Below are 24,271 nucleotides of genomic sequence, written 5' to 3' on the forward strand. Positions count from 1 at the left end.
TGCCAAGCTTTCTGCCTATAACTTCCAAGGCCTCCTCCACTCATGCAGTCTCAGTGTAGTCCTCAATTGCAGGCCTTTGTCTGTATACCTCAATGGAATACTACTTTCCTCCATGGGCTGGTGGTCCCGCTTCAAGCCAATCCCTCCTGGAGGCCACATGTTGTGGAATCCAAAGCTCTCAAAATATCGTTAGCATCTCACATGAAGAAGCTGAAGCACAAGACTTGCTGCTTTTCCATCAGAGAGATTTGTGGCCTCTCTGTCTTCTACCACCTCTATTCAGTCTTGCTCCCATTGCTTTTCGACCAACCTTTGCTTTTTACAACACACACACACATACATCTAATATATAGTTCTTTCTAACCACTGACTGATTGACTGACTAATTGACTGACTAACTGATATTAATGCTCAGTACCTTCCGGGTGTTGTAGAAAGCTGAAATTTGGTGGGCCAACAGATATTGAAGCCCGTACACTGGGAAAAATCACAGAGCAGTCAAAAAGTGTCCACAAATAAAAATTCACGTAAAAAAACTGTAAATGCATATGTAAAACAAGAAAGAGTAATCGCAGATTGCAGACCCTCGCAGGACGTGTTTTTACTGTTTTTTAAGGCTTTGTGTTAAGACAAATATGGCGGCCGAACCACGTGACCGATGACACCATCATTTTTTTCCCTACACCAATTTATCCATAGATGATGCTCAATAAATTTCATCTTGATCGGATGAAGTTTTGTACTTGTCGAATTATGACGTCATAATGGAGGAACCTATGACATCATCATTAACATATTTTATTCTCCATGGAGAGTTCTTTACAATGAGCCATGTCTCAAATTTTCTATGCAACGCTTTCAGAGATATACAGGTGCAAAAGGTTTACGGTTTTTCCAAGATGGCGCCTCTACAATGTGACCTATGACGTCATAATTATCATAAAAAATTTATACAGGAGGAGGTGCACTTTTGGTTAAATTTTCCTGTCATTCGGACCAATGGTAGCAAAGAAAATCATATTTATTCTGTGCGGACAAACAGACAGACAGACAGACAAACAAACGGACTCAATAGCAATACCCTCTCCTCTGGCGAGGGTAAAAAAAAAAAACCTCGATCGATATCTAGCATCTGAAAATTTTAATTCTATAACTGTAAACTGAAATAAAAACTTCAATGAAAATGTACGTAAAAAACATAAACGCATCCGTAAAGTCGATAAATAAACAAGAAGACGTCATGCAGAGCACGATACTTGCAAAATCCACCCCCTCCCCCCAAAAAGAGGATGCCATTGATCCATCAAATTGTCCATTTCATCGAGATTAAAATTAACGATCTTGATCAAAGCGAGGGTTAATAGGATGAAAAGTGACGATTTTTCAGATGAACATTGATGATTTTGGAAGTTTGACCTTGAGTCGACCTTTGACCTCAAACATAGTTGGTTTCCCAATTCAGTGAGGAACTATGCAAATGCTGTTCAATTGTCAAGTCAATTGGATGAAAATTGATGATTTTTAAGATAGAAATTGATGATTTTAGGAGTTTGACCTTGAATTGACCTTTGACATTTTGACCTCAAAAATATTTCGTTTCCCAATTCAGTGAGGCACTATCTATGCAAATGCTGTTCGATTTTCAAGTCAATCGGATGGAAATTGATTATTTTTCAGATGAAAATTGATGATTATGGAAGTTTGACCTTGAGTTGACATTTGACCTTTTGATCTCAAAATAGTAGGTTTTCCAATTTAGTGACTAAATATACAAATGCTGTTCAATTTTCAAGTCAATCGGATAACAAATGGTGATTTTAGAATTTGACCTTCAGATGACCTTTGACCTTTGACCTCGAAATCAATAGGCTTCTCATTTGTGACGACCTCTACAACTTGGTGAAGTTTCATGACTATCAGTTTAAAATTGTGACTGTAGGCTGGTGACAGACAAACAAACAGACAAACAGATGAAAAATCACTTACAGAGCGACACATGGCAAAACAGAACAAAGCAGAATGGCACAAAGTAGGGCATCCTTTTGACCTCAAAAAGAATTAGTGGTTGAATTGAGTGACCTGATATGCAAATCGTCTTCAAAGTTTAACTTAATCGGATGAAAATTGACAATTTTAGAAATTTGGCCTATATTGACCTAAAAAATAGATGGTGGTTGAATTCAGTTAGCCGATATGAAAATCCTATTCAAATTTCAGGTCAATCGGATGAAAGTTGAGGATTTTAGATATTTGAAAAAAGTGGTTGACCTTTGGCCTATGTTGACCTTGTGACCTATGCTGATCAAAAAAAATAGTTGGTGGTTGAATTCAGTTAGCTGGTATGAAAATCTTATTCAAATTTCAAGTCAATTGGATGAAAATTGAAGATTTTAGAAATTTGAAATTGTTGTTGACCTTTGGCCTATGTTGAACTTTTGGCCTATGTTGACCTTTTTTCCTATGCTGATCTCAAATATAGTTGGTGGTTGAATTCATTGAGCTGATAGGAAAATCCTATTCAAATTTCAAGTCAATCGGATGAAAATTGAGGATTTTAGAAATTTGAAAAAATGTGGTTGACCAGACCCTTCCTTTTGCCTATGTTGACCATTTGGCCTATGCTGATCTCAATAATAGCTGGTGGTTCAAATCAGTTAGCCAATATGTAAATCCTATTCAAATTTCAAGTCAATCGGATGAAAATTGAGGATTTTAGAAATTTGAAAAAAAAGTGGTTGACCTATGGCCTATGTTGACCTTTTGACCTTTTCACCTCAAAAATATATAGGATTTTGGCGGACCAGGAACTCTACCATTTGGTGAACATTCGTGAAGATCGGTTTAAAATTGTGACCTGTAGCCAAGTATCAGTGAGCGGACGGACAAACACACAAACACACAAACGGGAGTGATCAACATACTTGCAAAAAAAAAATTATTTATTTTTACCAAGTAACAGACAGAATGAAAAATCACTCATGGAGCAACACATGGCAAAACAGAATAAAGTAGAATGGCACTCGGTGGAGTTTTGACCTAAAGAAAATATTTAGTGATTGAATTCAGTGACCTGATATGCAAATCGTCTTCAAAGTTTAAGTTAATCGGATGAAAATTGACAATTTTAGAAATTTGGCCGATGTTGACCTTTTGGCCTATGTTGACCTTTTTTCCTATGCTGATCTCAAAAATAGTTGGTGGTTGAATTCATTTGCCTGATATGAAAATCTTATTCAAATTTCAAGTCAATCGGATGAAAATTGAGGATTTTAGAAATTTGATAAAAAGTGGTTGACATTTTGGCCTTTGTTGATCTCAAAAATAGTTAGTGGTTGGATTCAGTAAGCTGATATACAAATCCTATTCAGATTTCAAATGAATCATGAAAATTGAGGATTTTAGAAATTTGATATTCTTGTTGACCTTTGGCCAATGTTGACATTTTGGCCTATGCTGATCTCAAAAATAGTTGGTGGTTGAATTCAGTTGCCCGACATGAAAATCCTATTCAAATTTCAAGTCAATCGGATGAAAATTGAGGATTTTAAAAATTTGATAAAAAGTGGTTGACATTTTGGCCTATGTTGATATTTTGGCCTATGCTGATCTCAAAATAGTTCGTGGTTGAATTCAGTTAGCTGCTTTGAAAATCCTATTCAAATTTCAATCAATCGGATAAAAATTGAGGATTTTATAAATTCGCAAAAAAGTGGTTGACATTTGGCCTATGTTGATCTTATGGCCTACGCTGATCTCAAAATAGTTTGTGGTTGAATTCAGTTAGCCAATATGTAAATCCTATTCAAATTTCAAGTCAATCAGATGAAAATTGAGGATTTTAGGATTTCGAAAAAAAGTGGTTGACCTTTGGCTTATGTTGACCTTTTGGCCTATGCTGATCTCAATAATAGCTGGTGGTTCAAATCAGTTAGACAATATGTAAATCCTATTCAAATTTCAAGTCAATCGGATGAAAATTGAGGATTTTAGAAATTTGAAAAAAAAGTGGTTGACCTTTGGCCTATGTTGACCTTTTGACCTTTTCACCTCAAAAATATATAGGATTTTGTCGGACCAGGAACTCTACCATTTGGTAAACATTCGTGAAGATCGGTTTAAAATTGTGATTTGTAGCCAAGTATCAGTGAGCAGAGAGACAAACACACAAACACACAAACGGGAGTGCTCAACATACTTGAAAATTTTATTTTTTATTTTTGACAAGAAACAAACAAACACACAAACCGGAGTGATCAACATACTTGCAAAAACATTTTTATTTCTTTTTACCAAGTAACAGTCAGACAGAATGAAAAATCACTCGTAGAGCAACACTTGGCAAAACAGCACTAGGTAGAATGGCACTCGGTGGAGCATCCTTTTGACCTCAAAAATAATTAGTGATTGAATTCAGTGACCTGATATGCAAATCGTCTTCAAAGTTTAAGTTAATCGGATGAAAATTGAAAATTTTAGAGATCTGGCCGATGTTGACCTTTTGGCCTATGTTGACCTTTTTCCGATGCTGATCTCATAAATAGTTGGTGGTTGAATTCAGTTGCCTGATGTGAAAATCTTATTCAAATTTCAAGTCAATCGGATGAAAATTGAGGATTTAAAAAATTTGATAAAAAGTGGTTGACATTTTGGCCTATGTTGATATTTTGGCCTATGCTGATCTCAAAATAGTTTGTGTTTGAATTCAGTTAGCTGCTATGAAAATCCTATTCAAATTTCAAGTCAATCAGATAGAAATTGAGGATTTTATAAATTCGCAAAAAAGTGGTTGACATTTGGCCTATGTTGATCTTATGGCCTACGCTGATCTCAAAATAGTTTGTGGTTGAATTCAGCTAGCCAATATGTAAATCCTATTCAAATTTCAAGTCAATCGGATGAAAATTGAGGATTTTTGAAATTTGAAAAAAAGTCGTTGACCTTTGGCCTATGTTGACCTTTTTTCTTATGCTGGTCTCAAAAATAGTTGGTGGTTGAATTCTGTTGCCTGATGTGAAAATCCTATTCTTTGGCCTATGTTGACCTTTTGACCTATGCTGATCGCAAAAATAGTTGGTGGTTGAATTCAGTTGCCTGATATGAAAATCCTATTCAAATTTCAAGTCAATCGGATGAAAATTGAGGATTTTAGAAATTTGATAAAAAGTGGTTGACATTTTTGCCTATGTTGATCTCAAAAATAGTTCGTGGTTGGTTTCAGTAAGCTGATATACAAATCCTATTCAGATTTCAAATGATTGGCCTCGTGGTTCAAGGATTGTTGTTAGTTCAAACATGCCCAGAGGATCCGATCGATCGTCAGTTTGGATTCTGTCGTGGTCACTCAACTTTCAACATGCTCCTGCTTCTCAATGTTTTGATTGATAACCTATGCCTTCCGGGTGTTGTAGAAAGTTGAAAGTCAATCCGATGATTGAATGAAGATTGAATGATTGCATGAACGCCCAAAGCGCTCCCATGAAGACTTGGGCCCAAAGCGTTCCCGTGACGACTTGGGCCCAAAGCGTTCCCATGAAGACTTGGGCCCAAAGCGTTCCCGTGAAGACTTTGGCTCAAAGCGTTCCCGTGAAGACTTGGGCCCAAAGCGTTCCCATGAAGACTTGGGCCCAAAGCGTTCCCGTGACGACTTGAGCCCAAAGCGTTCCCGTGAAGACTTGTGCCAAAAGCGTTCCCATGAAGATTTGGGCCCAAAGCGTTCCCGTGACGACTTGTGCCCAAAGCATTCCCATGAAGACTTGGGCCCAAAGCGTTCCCGTGACGACTTGAGCCCAAAGCGTTCCCGTGAAGACTTGTGCCAAAAGCGTTCCCATGAAGACTTTGGCCCAAAGCGTTCCCGTGAAGACTTGGGCCCAAAGCGTTCCCATGAAGACTTGAGCCCAAAGCGTTCCCGTGACGACTTGAGCCCAAAGCGTTCCCGTGAAGACTTGTGCCAAAAGCGTTCCCATGAAGATTTGGGCCCAAAGCGTTCCCGTGACGACTTGTGCCCAAAGCATTCCCATGAAGACTTGGGCCCAAAGCGTTCCCGTGACGACTTGAGCCCAAAGCGTTCCCGTGAAGACTTGTGCCAAAAGCGTTCCCATGAAGATTTGGGCCCAAAGCGTTCCCGTGACGACTTGAGCCCAAAGCGTTCCCGTGAAGACTTGGGCCCAAAGCGTTCCCGTGAAGACTTGGGCCCAAAGCGTTGCCGTGAAGACTTGGCCCCAAAGCGTTCCCGTGAAGACTTGGTCCCAAAGTATTCCCATGAAGACTTGGTCCCAATGCGTTCCCCGGGCCGGCCCCACAAGAAGGTGGAATAATTGGGGCCGTTCAAGAAGTAGCAGTCGACCTACATGTGGGGCATCAGTCCCCACCTTTCTTGCTGGGGAATCTTGCCCTACATTACTCGATAGTGGCGGATGACTTCTCTCGGTAATGCATTTCATAATCATCGACTTTTTTTTACCTTAAAAGTTTTTTCCAGAGATAAAATACTGTACACGTACTCTAAAATGTGTTTAAAGTGGGCATGGATTGTGTCTTGTGCAACACCTATGTTTTTGCATTCAAAGGTGACGTGATATCGGCTGGACAAATTTGTCTCGGCTTTCAAGCACCGAAGCCAAATTTCAGAAATATTTTATGATGTAAAAATTTTAATCGACAGAGCAATCAAAAAGGCTGGATAATGTGAAGGAATTTTCCAGTCAAAGGATAAAATGAGACCCCTGATTGTCACATCCACTACCTGTGTGGGCCACACTTTTCAGGCTGTATGTTTCCCGCTGTTAGTTATTGCTGAAAAAATAAAGATTGTGCAGAACAAAAGAGTAAAAGGAAATGATAAAACGTCTGCGACAAATGGATACTGAGTGGCATAATTTTCGATTTGAATGACTTTGCCTGTTTCCCAGACACTTAAGTGTGAATAGATGGAACTGAGATGGAAAGAGCTATTTTGGATGGACCTGGAGGACACAAATGAAAGTTTGGTAAAAATGAAATAAAAGTAAGAATGAAAGTTTGGATGGATGGCAAGATCTACTATTCCTTGACGTGTTGATAACCTCTTTATAATAGGTAATTGATTCCCAAACATTCATCCTATTATTCCTGACTCTATCCCACCCCATCCGGCAGAAGCCAACGCTATTGGTATTCCTTACATATCAGGAATCCATGAGTTACCAGCTTTCTTGGACAGCTACTACCGACATGGCTACACCTTGGCTGCAGTACACCCCACGCTCCTTCCTCACACAGCTCGCCGCTCTCCATTAGAGCAACTCTACAGGGCAGTGCTCATCCGCGCACTACCAACGTAAGAGTACAAAGCACGGCACCTTGTCTTTGTAGCATTCATCAACTGGTCGACTAGAAATGTGTCTGTTGGGATTCAAAAATCGTGTTAATAAATTCCTCACATTGCCACAGTGATAGCTCACGTAGGTGCAGCAGACTGGCCAGGTTGGTGGTATGATGACGGCTGCCCTTGATGTCCAAAGTGGACACAGCTGTCTGCAGATGCTGTGCAGTGATGCCTAAATTAGTGCCACCACTGACTTTCATTGGCACATTTATCCACGATGTAGCGCTGCCCAGGCTGACCTACAGGTTCGGTTTGATATCTGAGTGTCCTCATAGCCTAAGCACAAAGAGGCTTCCCACACAAGGCAGTGGGGATCTGTTACCCTGGACAAGTGGCACGTACCAGGTACCGTCAGCCATAGCCAGCTGAGCCCAGGACTCAACTCCCTGTGGTAGCTGAAAAACAGTTACTCTGCTACTCGATATAAAAAATAAAAAATATATGTGCCTGTATTTGCCTTTAGAAAGTATTCACACCCCTTCATGTTTTTACATTTTGTTGTTACAGCCTGAATTTAAAATGGATTAAATAGATTTTTTTTTTCACTGATCTACACATTATACCCCGTAATGTCAAAATGGAATTTTTCATTTAGAAATTTTTACAAAACAACTTTAAAATAAATAAATTAATATCTAATTTACATTAGGACATTAGGACAATTTACATTCAAGGACATTAATAAATAAATCAACCCTCTGAGTCAATACTTCGTAGAAGCGACTTTGGTTTGTGATTACAGCTTCAAGACTTCATGGATATGTCTGTATCAGCTTTGCACATCTGGATTTGGGGAGTTTCTCACATTCTTCCTTAAAGATTTACTCAAGCTCCGTCAAGTTTGATGGCGAGCATCAGTGAACAGCAATCTTCAAGTCTTTCCACAGATTCTCAATGGGATTCAGGTCTGGGCTTTGGCTGGGCCACTCAAGGACTTTCACGTTCTTGTTCTGAAGCCATTCCAGTGTTGCTTTGGCTGTATGCTTGGAGTCATTGTCCTGTCGGAATGTAAATCTTCGCCGCAGTCTAAAGGTCTTTTGCAGTCTGAAGCAGGTTCTGCTCATGGATTTGCCTGTATTTGGCACCATTCCTTTTCCCCTCTATCCTTACAAGTCTCCCAGTCCCTGTGGCTGAAAATCATACCCATTAGGGTGCGTCCAAAAGCATGAAGTTGTTGTCACACACGTTTGCTCGCATGCAGTTTTGATCCACTTAATGAGAAAACCTGGCAGTATAAAAATCAGTTCAATATATCAATGTTTAGGGGTCGCGCACAGTGATATGAGGATCCCATCATCAAGGAAGCCGGCACGAAGGCGATGAGTCGGCATCTATGGTAGTTGTCTGAATTTACAGTCAGTCTCGCTCTCTTCAGCAACGATGTTGCAGATGCTGAAAAACTCAAGATGGTCTCTAACATGAACTCTGTGGAAGGATCCCTCGAGCCCGACCCTCGTGTGTAGGCCGTCGTAAGATACGTTATTGCAAAAGATCTTCCGGACTTCTTCACCTCCACGACTAAGAGGATCTTCCACCATCTTGGAATCGATACTGCGTTCTTGTCAATGTCCCCTGCGGCCTGGATAACATCAGACGGGTACAATCTGAGGAAGGAATGGGTCGGGAAGCTCCTCGTGACTAACGACATTGCTGAAAGAGGAGTGGCCCTCATGAACGAGTTCACGGCAAAGGGGCGTACCAAGCACGAGGATCAGCTCCAATACATGATCCCAGTACCAAGCACGAGGATCAGCTCCAATACATGATCCCAGTACCAAGCACGAGGATCCGCTCCAATACATGATCCAGGTACCAAGCATGAGGATCAGCTCCAATACATGATCCAGGTACCAAGCACGAGGATCAGCTCCAATACATGATCCAGGTACCAAGCACGAGGATCAGCTCCAATACATGATCCAGGTACCAAGCACGAGGATCAGTTCCAATACATGATCCAAATACCAAGCACGAGGATCAGCTCCAATGCATGATCCAGGTACCAAGCACGAGGATCAGCTCCAATACATGATCCAGGTGGCAGAGGATCATCGGCACGCGTACCCGAAGACAGCACACAAGAAGGACCTTCTTCGCTGAAAAATGCAAAAATTCAATACATGCTTAACAAAGTGTAATAGCAAAATGTATTTTTATAAATATAAAACACGAATTATATCTTCATATGCTGTAATGTTTTAAATATTAAGATTGTTAAACCTGGCATAGTTTTCATAGAGTTACTTCACCTGAAAATAATCAGTACGGGAAACCAATCCCAGAATATATGTAGTATGTAGTCTACAAACGTTGTAGTGGTTGTGCGACCCCTAAATGGCTACTCCAATAAAAATTTGTCTGTGGTGTTTTCTCCTTGAGTGGCTTAATTGCGAAAGCGAGTGAAAGAAATGGACCACCTTCAGGTTTTTCCCTTATGCAGTAACCCACAGCATGATGCTGCCACTACCATGCTTCATGGTAGGGATGGTATTCGATGGGTGATGAGTTGAGCTTGCTTTCCACCAGACGCAACAGTTTGTATTCAGGCCAAATAGTTCATTTTCGTCTCATCAGACCATATAATCTTTTGCCTCATGGTCCCTGAATCTTTCACGTGCCGTTTGGGTCTTTAAGGGTCTTTTTTGTATTTGGGGTCTTTTTGGTCTTCTGGGTCTTTTCAATGGTTTTGATCTTTGGGGGTTTTTTTGGGTCTTCGGGGTCTTTAAGGGTATTTGGGATATTTTGGGTCTTTGGGGTATTTTGGGTGTTCGGGGACTTTTGGGTCTTTTTTTCATTTTTTGTATACAAGATTGGGGCTCGTGAAAGAGCTAACATTAATCACAAAAAACGGACACATAATACATATAATAAAGGGAGCGGGAGACAAGATGGGGAGAGAGAGGGAAGCACACAAGCACAACAGTAGAGAACAGGGACATCGGGAGATCTGTGGGAGGGAGAGGGCTTGGGGGGAGGAGTCATGGGAAGGGGAGAGGAGAGGTATAATACACATGGATACTGCTAGGGCTTCCAGGAAAGAAGTCGGTATTTCAAAAAAGTGGATCTTGGGTGAATTAACAGGGGTAGAAAAGATCAAGGTTTTGGATGGGGGAAGATAACAGATGGTGGTAGACAGCTGTTTCAAAGAGCTGGAGGGAGGAGTGGGATTGAAGAGAGTGAGGGAGTTTGTTCCAGATGCGGGAGAAAAGAGGAATGAAAGAGTGAAGGTGAGCAGAGAGTCTTGATTTTGGCAGTTTCACCATAAGAGGGTTGCCGGTAGATCTTGTGCGGCCTGTAGGAAAATTTGGGGGACAGAGCACAGACAGAGCTGGGGGAGCTAGGCCGGAGAGGCGTCAGTAGAAGACAGAAAGTCCACCAACCTGCCTGTGGTGAGTGAGTGAAAGGCCCTCAGAGTTAGCTTCATCGCAGGAGATTTTAATGATTCTGAAAGCTTTGGTTTCAACAGCGTGAAGACGAGCTAGGTGTGAGACAGGAGCACCAGCCCAGAGGGGAGAGCAGTATTCCATTGAGCTGTGGATGAAAGCCTTGTATGTGGTGAGGGGCTCAGGTGTGCCAAGAGAGAGAACAGTTTATTTGACGGTGCAGGTGTGTGAGCGTGCCAAAGTCTGAAGCCTGGGCCTAGTGTCAGGTGTGCTTATATCTTCTTTATTTATTAGATATCCTACAGACGTAAATTAACACTCGGTTTACTCTGCGCACTTTGCACATCATGTTCAGCGAATGTCACCTCCCTGTGCCTTGTATTTATTGTGATTTAAATAAAAACGCTTCCATACACCGACCTAGAGGCTCGGTTTGCAAGTCACCATCTACAATTCCAATGTAAGAGACATCATTACTCTTATTTTGGGTATTCAGAGTCCTCAGGGTCTTTTGGGTCCTCTGGTTCATTTGGGACTTTTGGTTGTTCAAGCTTTTTTGCATCCTTGGGATATTTCGGTCTTTTGTGTCCTCTGGGTCATTTGGGTCCTCGGGGTCTTTTGGGTCATTTGAGTCTTTTGGGTCCTCTGTATTTTTGGGGTCCTCGGGTCTTTTCGGTCATCTGGGTCTTTGGGGTATTTTGGGTCTTTGGGGTCCACTGCGCCCTCAGGGTCTTTTTGTTGTTTTGGATTGACATCCAACAGACGTAAATTAACACTCAGTTTACTCTGCGCACTTTGCACGTCACGTTCAGCGAATTTCACCTCCCTACGCCGTGTATTGATTGTAATTTTTAAAAAAGCCATTTCCGTACACCGACCTTGAGGCTCGGATTGCAAGCCACCATCTACAATTCCAATGTAAGAGACATAATTACTCTTCTTTTGGGTCTTGAGTCCTAAGGGTCTTTTGGGTCCTCTTTGTCATTTGGGTCATTGGGGTTGTTTGGATATTTTGGGTCTTTTGGGTCTTCGGGGTCCATTGGGTCTTCAGAGTCTTTTCAGTCTTTTGTGTCTTTGGAGTCGTTTGGGTCTTTGGGGTATTTTGGGTCTTTGGGGTATTTCGTGGTCCACCATGTAATTCAAAACACCTCACCACCACGTAATTTAAAACACCTCTCCATCATTTAATTCAAAACACCTCACCACCACTACATTAAAAACACCTCACCACCACGTAATTAAAAACACTTCACAACCATGGAAACAAAAGTTTGAGGGAGTAGTTCACTGACAACACAGACACTGCCCAGATATGTAGATATATAGATAGATGACTGTACCCGCTATAGATTGCTGTTTTGTCATGGTTTATACCAATAACAATACAAACAATTATTTTGCACAAATGTATTTGTAATATACGTGATATCACATTTTATTAACAATTGAAGTTGAAGATTTAAGTTGAAAAAAAAAAGTTTTTCAAAAAATAATAAATAATAATAATTCTAACATTTTCAAAAAAATACCCTTAGGACATACCCACGGAAGAGATAGGTGCATACCAGAAGTTTGGTACGATTTCACAAAAGTTGGAGGGAGTAGTTCAGTGACAACACAACACAGACAGTGCACAGATATATATATATATATATATATATATATATATATATATATATATATATATATATATATATATATATATATATATATATATATATATATAAAGATATATATATATATATCTGTGCCATGTCTGTGACGTCCCGTCACTGAACTACTCCCTCAAACTTTTGTGAAATCGTCCCAAACTTCCAGTCTGCACCTACCCCTGTTTTGTGGTCAACACATCACCCAGTCAACACCATCCTTACTGTCAAGCATGGTAGGGACAGCATCATATTATGGAGCTGCTTTTCAGCTGTAGGGACTAGCAGGCTTGTCAGGATAGAAGGGACAATGGATGTTGCAAAGTACCGGTACTGGAGAATCCTTGTTGAAAACCTGCTTGAGTCAGCCATGAATCTGAAACTGGGTAGGAGATTCACATTTCATCAGGATAATGATCTGAAGCACAAATCCAAAGCCACACTGGAGTGGCTGAATAAGAAAATGAATATTCTTGAGTGGCCCAGTAAAAATCCTGACTTGAACCCAATTGAACATTTATGGCGAGACTTGAATATTGCAGTGCATCGACAATGGTCTCCATAAAACCTGGTAGAACGAGAGCAATTTTCACGTGAACAATGGGGAAAGGTTTTACCATCTCACTGTATAAATCTGGTAGAGACTGACCCAAAAAGACTCATAGCAGTCATTGCTGCAAAATGTGCTTCCAACAGCTACTGACCTAATGCGCTGAATATTTTTGCAACCAGTGAATTTTGATTTGTACCTGTCTTTTGCAGGTATTTGTAACATGTAACCTCCTTCAACTATAAGTGTTTAGTTTGATCTCTTCAGTTATGAATAAAAAAGTTTATTGGAAAAATATTTTTTACATCATTCGTAATTCATCTAAATGTGGCATTATTGGTCAGGGGTGAATACTTTTTCAGGCCACTGTACTACAGCTACAGGTGCTGTTTGCAAGTTTGAGGTGACCGGAACTTAATGGCCATCTTCTAATGCCCACACATATTCCAGTGGTGAATGCAAGACCTGAGTGGCTGTCGGATCATTAGGCCGTATCATTGCTTGGTAATGGGCTCTCAGGATATGAAACTTTAATGTGGCACACGTTCAACACAGTTTCTCAGCCTATGCTTGACCTTTTGGGTTTTTTGAAGAGATACTTGACCCATCTGACCTCGTCCTTGTCAACAAGACTTGAATCTGATTAGTACATACAAACCCTGCCAGTCCATTGTATATATCTTGTGAAGGTCCATTCTGCCCATCTGACCAAAGGCTTGAATAACAATCTGCTTTGCTTTGACTAAAGAATTCCAACACTTTAGCTGAACCTTTCCTGCAAATCTCCCAATAACGCCTGAACCCGTAAAGGCATGAAATCCTGGTAAACATTCTGCAACTTCTGACCAGGTGTTTGAAAAGGTGCACAACTGGTCATTTTTCCCCTTTACCCACTTTCATAATGCATCCTCACCAAGCTGTCTATGTCTTTCTCAGTGAGGATAAAGATGTCAGCATCCATGCTGTGTCATAATGTGAATGGTATGTGAGGTCATCACTTGAGGCTTGAGAATTATAAGTATCAGCTTCCTCCTGCCAAATGAACAGGTGGTCCAAATCAATATTGCAGGTCCACATCAGTATTATGTGACTGTGCTCTATTTTTTCTTGGTTAAATCAACAGAATTTGATCACGTGATTCAAAATGTGCCAGTCTTTTGTTTTCCAAGGACAAGTCGACTGTCATTGTCTCTTTTGTTCCATTGCTATTGGAAATCTTCTTCAGTGGAAGCTCAATCAGTGTGGAATTCGTCACTCCATAATTCGATAAGCGTTAACATTCTTACCATAGTGTTTCTTTCTTGTCATCTGTTTCAGATATTGGTTTTCCATCACATCGATCAAAAAGAAGGAATATGGCTTGGTAGTCCACAGCTCTATCTAGCTTCTAGAACAAGGAGGGGAGATAACATGAGACAGTGGTGCACCTCTTGCTTGAAGTCCTGGAGGAAAGAGTGCAACTGAACTGTATCTGGAAGACGGTTCCAAAAATTGGAGAAAAGAGGATGAAAGTTGAGGTGGGCAACAGCCCTGGATTTTGAGAGTTGAACCAGGAAGTCCTGGAAGAGTACGTGCTTTCTGTAAGTGCTGTGGAGGGTCAGAAGGTTGAGAGAACAGAGGGAGCGAGCATACGCTGGAGAAAAGAGGTGAAAAAAACAATAATAGAGGCCACCGTGGGTGTCAATCGATACTTAAGAGGCGGGAGACATTACAAGTGCAAATCGCAGTGCTAATAGTGATGAACGCCATTGTGACGTTTTTTTAAAATAATTTAATTAATAAAAGAGGGCACTTATAATTTTGAGCTTCTTCTTGGTGCCAATGTTAATTATTGTGCTAAAAAAACACATAAAAACGTGCATTTCATACTTTTATTGTTTAAAACTTCTACTTTTCATCCTTACTCTTCAAGATCTACAAACATGCGAAACTCCCACCCAACCCACACCCCCCCCCCCCAACGCCCCCCCTCCCCAAATGTAGTGGTAGGGTCCATAGATCAGCTTGGTTGGGGCTCCTCCTTCTGATTCCCCATTTATTTTTTTCTTTTCTTCTTACTCGTACTCTCTAACCACTGCTAACACAACAAATTTGTTTGGAGAGGTTGTCACAAGAGCATCGAGCAAAACTGAAAATGACGGCATGGGTATCATTTGTTAGAATACCACAATTACATCATTTACATGGAGACTGTTATATTGTGTTGTTAAGTGAACCATGTTGTTAGGTGTTGTTAAGCCATGTTGTTAACCGGTGCTGAGACTCCATTCCGTTGGAGTGCTTATTTTCAACTCTTTGAATCAAGCAAGCTGCTTGACAAGCAATAGCAAGCTGCTTGCTAATGGAGCACACCCCTCGTGTTGGTGTAGTGCAGGCATATGGCCTCCTTCTGCATCAGATTTCCTTGCTAAATAGATAAAAATCTAGACATTAATCACCTCCTCCATTAATCCCTTCTGGCATTTATCATTTATCAAGTTGGTCTAAATGGATGAATACCAGAGGCCTTTTCAAGGGGGCTGAGAGGGGGGATTAGGAATAGCTCTCGGTCTGGATTGATGATGCCTGCAGATGTGGACCGCGGTCCGCCTTTTGAGGATCCTTGGCACTCTAATCACACATTCATCTCCAATGCAACAAAGACTAAATAAACTTTTCTCACCTGAAAATTCCTCTATGGGCAAGGAAAGAGGCTCCTTTTGAAGAGAACTTTGAGCAAAACATCACTGCAGTGGAAATGTCAATCCGTATCAGGAATCATGCATAAGTGACACATTTTCAGCACATGTGCACCATGCAGTACAGATGAATTGGAGCACATGCACAAGCCGATACTGGTTTATTTTATTAAATACTGCCCACTAGCGCAGTATTGATCTAAGACAACAACAACAACAACAGGCATTTTAAGGCCATTTTCCCTGCAAGAGCGGGGGTTAGCCAAATATTGATCTAAGAGATAACAACTTATTTGGAGAAAGTAAATATTGATTTATTAGGCCACAGAGTTGCGTGTAATGTGAGTGTACATGCTTTGTTCATGCGATGCTGGTAATATTGAGAGCTTTAGATGCCACAGGTTGTGGGAGAGACAGTTGTGATGCTGAGGCCTCAGCCCATAGGGTAGAGCAGTCACTCCATTGAGTTGTAGACAACCCCTTGTAGGCTGTGAGTACTTCTGATTTTTCAAGGAATAGACTTGCAATGGTGGACGATACCCAGGTTGGGGCTAGCTTTGGAGACCAGCGTTGCTATGTGGTCGGCCCAGCAGATGCCATGCTGATAGTGAGGCCTAGTAGTTCAAGAAACTGAACCTCTTCAAATGGCTGATAGTGGAAATATGGGTTGGTCTATATGAGGATCCTTCTCGAGTGGTAGGGTGAAACTGTAACATTTGCGAGCATTGAAATACAGAATCTAATGAATTCTAGATTGGAGAGAGGGGTGCATCTGCTGGCTGCCTGTCAACAAAACAACAGGAATTTTAATGGCATTTTCCTTGCTAGAGCGGGGGTTAGCCTTGCGGGCCCCATGACAATCTTCTCCATTTTGCCCTATTTTCTGCACCTCCCTTTGTTAACCCCCTTGCCCGCATTTCTTCTACCACCACCTTTAGCCAAGCCTTTTTCGGTCTTCCCTGTCCTCTACTTCCTTCTACATTCATTTCCATCACTCTTCTCAACCAGTCACTTTCATCCTTCCTCAACACATGACCAAACCATCTCAACCTGTTTCTCTTCACAGCATCAATCACAGGCTCTATTCCCATCATCTTTCACAATTCATCATTTGTCTTCCTCTCTCTCAACGATACTCCACAAATCCACCGAACCATTCGCATTTCCACCCTTTCCAGCCTTCGTTGCTGCTCTACGTTCATTACCCATGTCTCGCTCCCATAAATCATAACACTTCTCACACATGCAGCATACACCTTTCCCTTCAGCTTCAACGACACTCCCCTCCTCGTCAGCATGCCACTCAGTTCCCGAAACTTCTTCCATGCACATCTCACTCCAGCAACCGTTTCCGAGTCTGATCCACCTTCTCCATTCAGCTCCACCGATCCGAGGTAGCAAAATGTTTTCACACCTTCCAGCTTCACGCCGTCTCCAAGATCCAACTCAACATTTCCTCCATCTGCAGCTCCCTCTGTGCACACCTTACACTTGAATGTAGCTGCCACACTGGTTAATGACCCTCTCAGACCACTGCATTTATGATGAACCCACTCAGCGCACATTGTACACTGAATGGAGTTCACTTCAACACCCTTCTGCACACAGCACACGGCCACTTCCCAGTTCTTTCCACCTCACCACATGCTTTACCACTTGCCATCACCTTTGTCTTTCCGATATTCACCTTAAGACCTTTTGCCTCCATACATTCCTTCCACTTGTTCATCTTCTCCTTCAGTCCATCCATGTCTGCCTGTCAGCAGGATGTTAATTCTTGGTCGTAGGAATGGCCTCACATTCCATCCCTAATAATTATTTATCCAGGTTATCTGTGTAAATGCAATGATCATATATTTTATTTTTCAAGTTTTTTTGTGTAGAAGACGTCATATCCTTTTGTTGAGTATGGTATGTGCACGTGTACATGCTGATTAATTCCCACACAAACCATTTTCTCCACTTTTGCCCCAAGAGCACGTTTTGGGAAATTACCTTCTGTGACTTCAAATTGCCTTCAAGGTCATCAGAAGAAATGAAAAATCCTATTTTTTTCTGAAAGTATACTGTTTAGGAATGGCAATCATCATCATCATCACCATCATCATCATCTACCATGCTCTATACAGAGTGTCAGTGCTGCCAAAGCAGTTCCTTGGCTAGGTTTACAATCCTGGACACACACACAGTCAGACACACGAAGTCAGTCCTGCCATCCCGCATCTATGATGGGTCCACAAAATTAAGATTCAATTCCGATGAGATGTCATATTGCTACACGTACCACCACACTGCTCCACATTATGATTGTCATATTACACATTAAATCAGGTATCTGGACTGACATGTGATAAGTCTTGTCCTGGACGTTTTGATGAAAACAAAAAATGTTAGGCCAAGTCAGACACAATTCATACTATCTTTGAATCTTATAGTGAGAAATATTGTTATACAGACTTGGCATTTAATATGGAATTTTTTTTGTAGGGGTGAACTTACTTTTCAAGATGACTTAGACCCAAAAGTTCATTGGAATTATGTTGAAATTATTCTAGATTTTGTTAATGTGACCTTTATAAGAAACAAAAACCACATTTGACATTTCGAAGCAAATAAATTGATCCTTGAAAGTGATGTAAACTGATATCGAACTCAATTCACGGACAGTACTGTGTTAAACGTCTGTACGTTTTCCAGAAGTATCTCTTTATTTTACACATGAGCCAAAACATTTTTCAACAAAAACAAAAGCTAAATTATGACTGGGTTTACGGACAGTAAAATTACAGTTCAGTACTTCGTGTAACCCCCACGAGCATTCAGGAGAGCACGTACATGTTGAGGCATGCTGTTCACGAGATTTGCCAAGGTTTGGACAAGAATCGCTTGCCATGCAGTGACAATAGTCTGCTGCAATTCACGCACAGAGGTAGGCTGCTGGTCCAAGTTGTCGATTTGACGCGTTAATTCTGCCCACAAGTTCTCTATCGGATTCATATCCGGGGACATGGCAGGCCACTCCATATGCTCTACACCACGGTCAGCAAGAAAGTGTTGGATCATGCGAGCACGATGAGGCCGTGCATTGTCATCTTGGAAGACAAAGTTTCCTCGAAAGGCTGCACGAGCAAATGGAAGCAATGTTTCTTCCAGAATGACCCTGTACTTGAACTGGTTCAGGTTTCCATTCAGAACAACCAGGTCAGTTTTGCCCCCTGCATGAAAAGCAGCCCAAACGGTCACCCCACCACCTCCAGCTTGGACTCTTGGCACTATACAATCTTTGTTGTGGGCTTCATGCACTTGTCTGCGCACTCGGACGTGGCCATCTTGACAATAGACCAGAAATCTAGACTCGTCACTGAAGGTCACGTGATTCCAGTGTCCTGGCTGCCATTGACGGTGCTCTCTGGCCCACTGCAATCGGCGCTGGCTGTGTTGTCTGGTCAGGTGTGGCTTTCTCAGGGGACGCCTGGCACGATAGCCTGCTTGAACCAGTCGTTGGTTGACTAGCCTTCTGGATACAGGCACATTTGTCAGTTGCTGCCACTCAGCCCTAAGCCGATTAGCTGACTTAGTACGGCCATTGCAGACTAACCGGTGCAGCTGGCGATCATCTCTCCTTGTGGTTCTGCGTGGACGTCCTGGCCTCGGTATTGGTGTAGGGACACCCCTCTGAGCATTTCGTTTCAGTATCTTTGACACCTGACCTTGAGTGATGCCATACTGCTGAGCAATAGCACGCTGTTTCATGCCAGAATTTCGTAAAGCCACCACTCCATGACAAACAGCATTGTCAAGTTGACGGACCATCTCCAGAGGAAGCGGCAATAACTTTTGTGGACGTGCAGGAGTTGTTTTCCACTAATACAGAATGCAACAACCCTTATATACCCGATTGTGAAGCCAATCGTCAAATGTACCTGTCCCTACATTTTGTCACGCCACCTGTGATATAATCCTGTTATTGACTTCTTGCTGCGAAAGACAATCAGTGACATGGTTCTTTCAACAAAGACATCACCGAAGGGTAAAAGAAACTCACCAGATTGATATACTGAGTTCAGAAAGTAAACCCGTCAAGAAAAAAAAAATATTCCATATTAAATGCCAAGTCTGTATATCGACCAATTACTTGGAAAAGTTAATATACCGATACAGATTGCTTACCATTTTCTGGTATTTCTTCTCAGGCAAGTGAATAGAGAAGAACCACCACAGAGACACCACCTTGTGGTGGAAGAGTGTCCACTCACCGGGCTAGCTCTTTCTGCTGAGGCCATCAAATCGTTTATGAAGAAGGTCAGACATATTAAGACTGCTATATTTCATAAACAGGATTTCAATCATGTACGATATGTATGTCATCATGGATGTATGAATTCCATATTGTTTGTCATGTCTATTCATGTCCTTTCTTGATTTGCCAGTATGATGTACTCGGCCATCCTTCAGGTTATTTTCTTCAGCCTCCCTGCTGCAGCAAGTGATGTGTGTCTTTGGAGGATGACTGAGCACCTCTTTTAAAAGGAAAAACATTCAGGCTTAGATTGAAAGGACTTAAGTCACTCTTTAATTTTAGCTCTGGAACCTCTCTTTCTGCATCATTCTCTAAATCTGTAATGCTATCACTCTCTAAATACAAAGATCACGATGATAATATACAACAAACTTTACCTTTATGTCTTTCCAAAGTGAAGGATTTTATGTACAGTAAACTTTAAAATGTCCAGTAAACTTCCCACATTAAAATAACTTTATTTGCTCGTTTGCCCTCCATTCCCATACAACTCCATGCCTGACCTATTTTGATCCACTACGAGTCGTTTACAATCTTTTAAAAACACCGTAATTTTTGTGATATAGGCCAAATTGCGAGGTGGTAATGTTTTTTAACGCCAATTAAAAATAGGGCAAAATGGGAAATGGTAATGTTTTTTAACCCAAATAAAAATAGGGCAAAATGGGAAGTGGTAATGTTTTGTAACCCCAATTAAAATAAGGCAAAATGGGCAGTGGTAATGTTTTTTAACCCCAATTAAAATAAGGCAAAATGGGAAGTGGTAATGTTTTGTAACCCCAATTAAAAACAGGGCAAATTGGGAAGTGGTAATGTTTTGTAACCCCAATTAAAATAAGGCAAAATGGGAAGTGGTAATGTTTTTTAACCCCAATTAAAATAAGGCAAAATGGGCAGTGGTAATGTTTTTTAACCCCAATTAAAATAAGGCAAAATGGGAAGTGGTAATGTTTTGTAACCCCAATTAAAAACAGGGCAAATTGGGAAGTGGTAATGTTTTTTAACCCAAATAAAAATGGGGCAAAATGGGAAGTGATAATGTTTTTTAACCCCAATTAAAATATGGCAAAATGGGAAGTGGTAATGTTTTTCAACCCCAATTAAAAACATGGCAAATTGGGAAGTGGTAATATTTTTTAACCCCAATTAAAAATAGGGCAAATTGGGAAGTTGTAATGTTTTTTAAACCCCAATTAAAAATAGGGCAAATTGGGAAGTGGTAATGTTTTTAAACCCCAATTAAAAATAGGGCAAATTGGGAAGTTGTAATGTTTTTTTAACCCCAATTAAAAATAGGGCAAATTGGGAAGTGGTAATGTTTTTAAACCCCAATTAAAAATAGGGCAAATTGGGAGGTGGTAATGTTTTTTAACCCCAATTAAAAATAGGGCAAACTGGGAGGTGGTCATGTTTTTTAACCCCAATTAAAAATAGGGCAAATTGGGAAGTGGTAATGTTTTTAACCCCATTAAAAACAGGGCAAATTGGGAAGTGGTAATATTTTTAAAACCCAATTAAAAATAGGCAACTTGGGAAGTGGTAATGTTTTTTAACCCCAATTAAAAATAGGGCAAAATGGGAAGTGGTAATGTTTTTTAACCCAAATTAAAAACAGGGCAAATTGGGAAGTGGTGATGCTTTTTTATCCCCAAATAAAAATAGGGCAAAATGGAAAGTGGTAATGTTTTTTAACCCCAATTAAAATATGGCAAATTGGGAAGTGGTAATGTTTTGTAACTCCAATTAAAAATAGGGCAAATTTAGAAGGGGTAATGTTTTGTAACCCCAATTAAAAATAGGACAAATTAAGAAGTGGTAATGTTTTTTTAAATATTTTTGGTCTGAGCTTCTTGCTTCGGTGTCATCTACATAATATGTACCGTCGGTGGTGGGAAGAAATTTTCCTGAATTAGGAAAAAACAAAATTGGCATAAAGAGCAGGAGGTACTGAGATGGGGGAGGTGAAATAGGGTAGGATAATGTTGGAGGAGTGAGATAAAAGTGGGATAAAGGTTGCCAGAAGAAAGAATTAGGGGGGGAGGTGAGGAAGTGGCCGATGAGGAACATTTAAAGAAGATAAATCCATATTCTTGATGTTAGAGATGATGCGATATTACACTTTTCCCATATTTTGTAACACTTGTTTCAAAAATAATCTTTTCCAGTCAACTTTTTGATAAATTAAAAAAAATTATACTCCTTCAAAGTCGATTGATCTGTGCTCAAAGGACATCTAAACTACTTTTAATCAAAATATGATAGAAAGAGACCCCTCAGCTTTGCATGCCTGTGCCGTAATTCCTCTTGGCATTGATAACTCCAGAATCATATGTGAAAAAAAATTGAAAAGGTTGTACGTACATGTGCTCTCATATCTATATAATAATACACTTGTTCATCCGTCCGTCCATGTGTAACGCTCCTTTCCACCTATTGGTTGGACAACTTACCTGACTCCACCCACAATTGTAACCAGAAAAATCATACGGCCTCCATTTTGGTGATATGCGAAGCAAAATGTATCTGCGGAGCTGTCATATTCACAATCGCCATGCCCTCCCTATAAATTTTCCATTCAGTGTGAAATGACTAAAGCAACTGTTATAAGGATCATCAAATATCTAAATTTTAGAGCTGATAGTCACCACAGGCCTTGTGAAGGCCACAGTAAGTATAGGCCTCAGCCTTTGGTACTTAGGCTTCAGGCCTCTGGTGTCAGCCTCTGGGCCAGTGCAATTAGAATATATTCGAGCCATATAACCACAATGTATTATATATGCACATAGGTAGTGGGCACATTTTTTCTTCAAACCCGGGTTATTTTTTATTTTTGGAGCGATCGAGGCAATGGTCTGTCGCCTTATAAAAAAATAAAAAAAACTATGCGGCATTCTCTAGACTCTAGAGCAATGGCTTTTATCGAGGAGGTTCCACAGGCCTGTGCTATTATTTCTGACTATTTTCTCTTAAACGACTTGACCAGGGACCATAAAACACGTCCTTATAAAGATCTTTGGAGTTCCAGGAATCTCTCAAGATTGTGAAAGAAAAGATCCATCATTATTTACTTTTAATAATGTATGTAATATGCATATTCATCAGGAAGAAGATAATTGGTTTATGGTCGTTTATTGGCACAATTATGCTGGCTGCTCATATCATGATCATTTCGGAGTTGCATTTCCACGGGGTTTCCGCGTATCTCGCGGGATTGTAAGTTGGACAGCTGACCGCGATAGGCCATGACATTTAGGAGCCATGCTGTTTCGATCATGGCTTTCTATGAAGTCGGTGATCGCGTGATAAGGGTAGAGGAAAGGGTTAAATATTCTGATGTTTTGATGAGGTGATGAAGAAATATGTAATGATCAATTTGGGGATGCCAAGGGTGGAGGGGAGGACAGAGAATTGGGGTTGGGAGTGGGGGGTGTGCAAAGATGGGATAGAGTTGGGAGGGGGGGGGGTGGGTTGAGCCTTTGTGGTAAGGCGGAAGGGTTTAGGGCTCTCGGTGGTTGAGGAGTTGTGGTGTGGGTGGGGAGGGGGTTTGGAGTCTTGAAGATGGGAGGGAATTGAAGCCTTTAGGATTGGAGGGGAGTTGAGGACTTGGTGTTTAGGCGAGGGGTTTGATACCTTGGAGTTGGGAAAAGGGGGGCAGGGAGGGAAGGCTGAGGACTTGAAGTCACATTTTAATCGTTTACGTCACCAACTAATGCCGACAGACGGGGTGACAGAGGAGAGTGTGCGTACCTCTAGACTCTAGAGTCTGGAGTCTAGGCCATCCTGCCAGCCCTATTAAAATTATAACAAACTCCTTTTTATTTTTCCTTTTATTCACCATAGAGTGCTTTTATGTAGGCCATTCGTAAGGCAACACAATATGTGCAATGTGCATCAATAAAAAAAATTAAATGAAGCCCTTCTTACCTTAAATACTCCTCTGAGATCATCTTGTAATCTCCTTTCTTTCAAATGTAAACTTGCCCTCTATATAAAATCTTTCCTTGTTCATCCATTTATTCCACATGGTGAGAGACAAGGAATCCAGTCCGGAATCCGGACAAAGTATATACACTGTTTGTATGCCATACGAGATGTACTTAATGAGGAAACCGGCACATAAGTCATGAACAACATTTTAATAATGTAAGGCTACATGAATATGATCTTAATTTTATCAGCAGTGCATCGGGCAGGATGGTGCAGAGGTAGCTTACTTGCGGTAGAACTGCCTAGTCTTGGTTTGATTCACGGCCCGACTATAAACTGTCAGGTTTGTGCTCCGCAGGCATCGCAACCTGCTCCATCCTTCATGTACTAGTCAGGTTCACTATGTTTTTTCGTTCAAAAT

General features: G+C 40.9%; 1 protein-coding gene across 2 annotated transcripts in view; it reads left to right on the top strand.

Annotated features, from left to right (window-relative positions):
* The window catches only part of RFTN2 (raftlin family member 2), a 187,127-nt gene that overhangs the window by 113,587 nt on the left and 49,269 nt on the right, over positions 1-24,271 (top strand). The window contains exons 4-5 of one of the 2 annotated variants that reach the window (XM_068100423.2): positions 7,135-7,315; positions 19,817-19,925. In XM_068100423.2, the coding sequence (XP_067956524.1) occupies positions 7,135-7,315; positions 19,817-19,925 (290 nt within the window). The remainder of the gene's footprint in view (positions 1-7,134; positions 7,316-19,816; positions 19,926-24,271) is intronic. The other variant, XM_078769512.1, reaches the window with a different exon arrangement.

Source organism: Myxine glutinosa, chromosome 1, assembly GCF_964187855.1.
Source record: "Myxine glutinosa chromosome 1, kmMyxGlut1.1, whole genome shotgun sequence".
Classification (NCBI taxonomy): Eukaryota; Metazoa; Chordata; class Myxini; order Myxiniformes; family Myxinidae; genus Myxine; species Myxine glutinosa.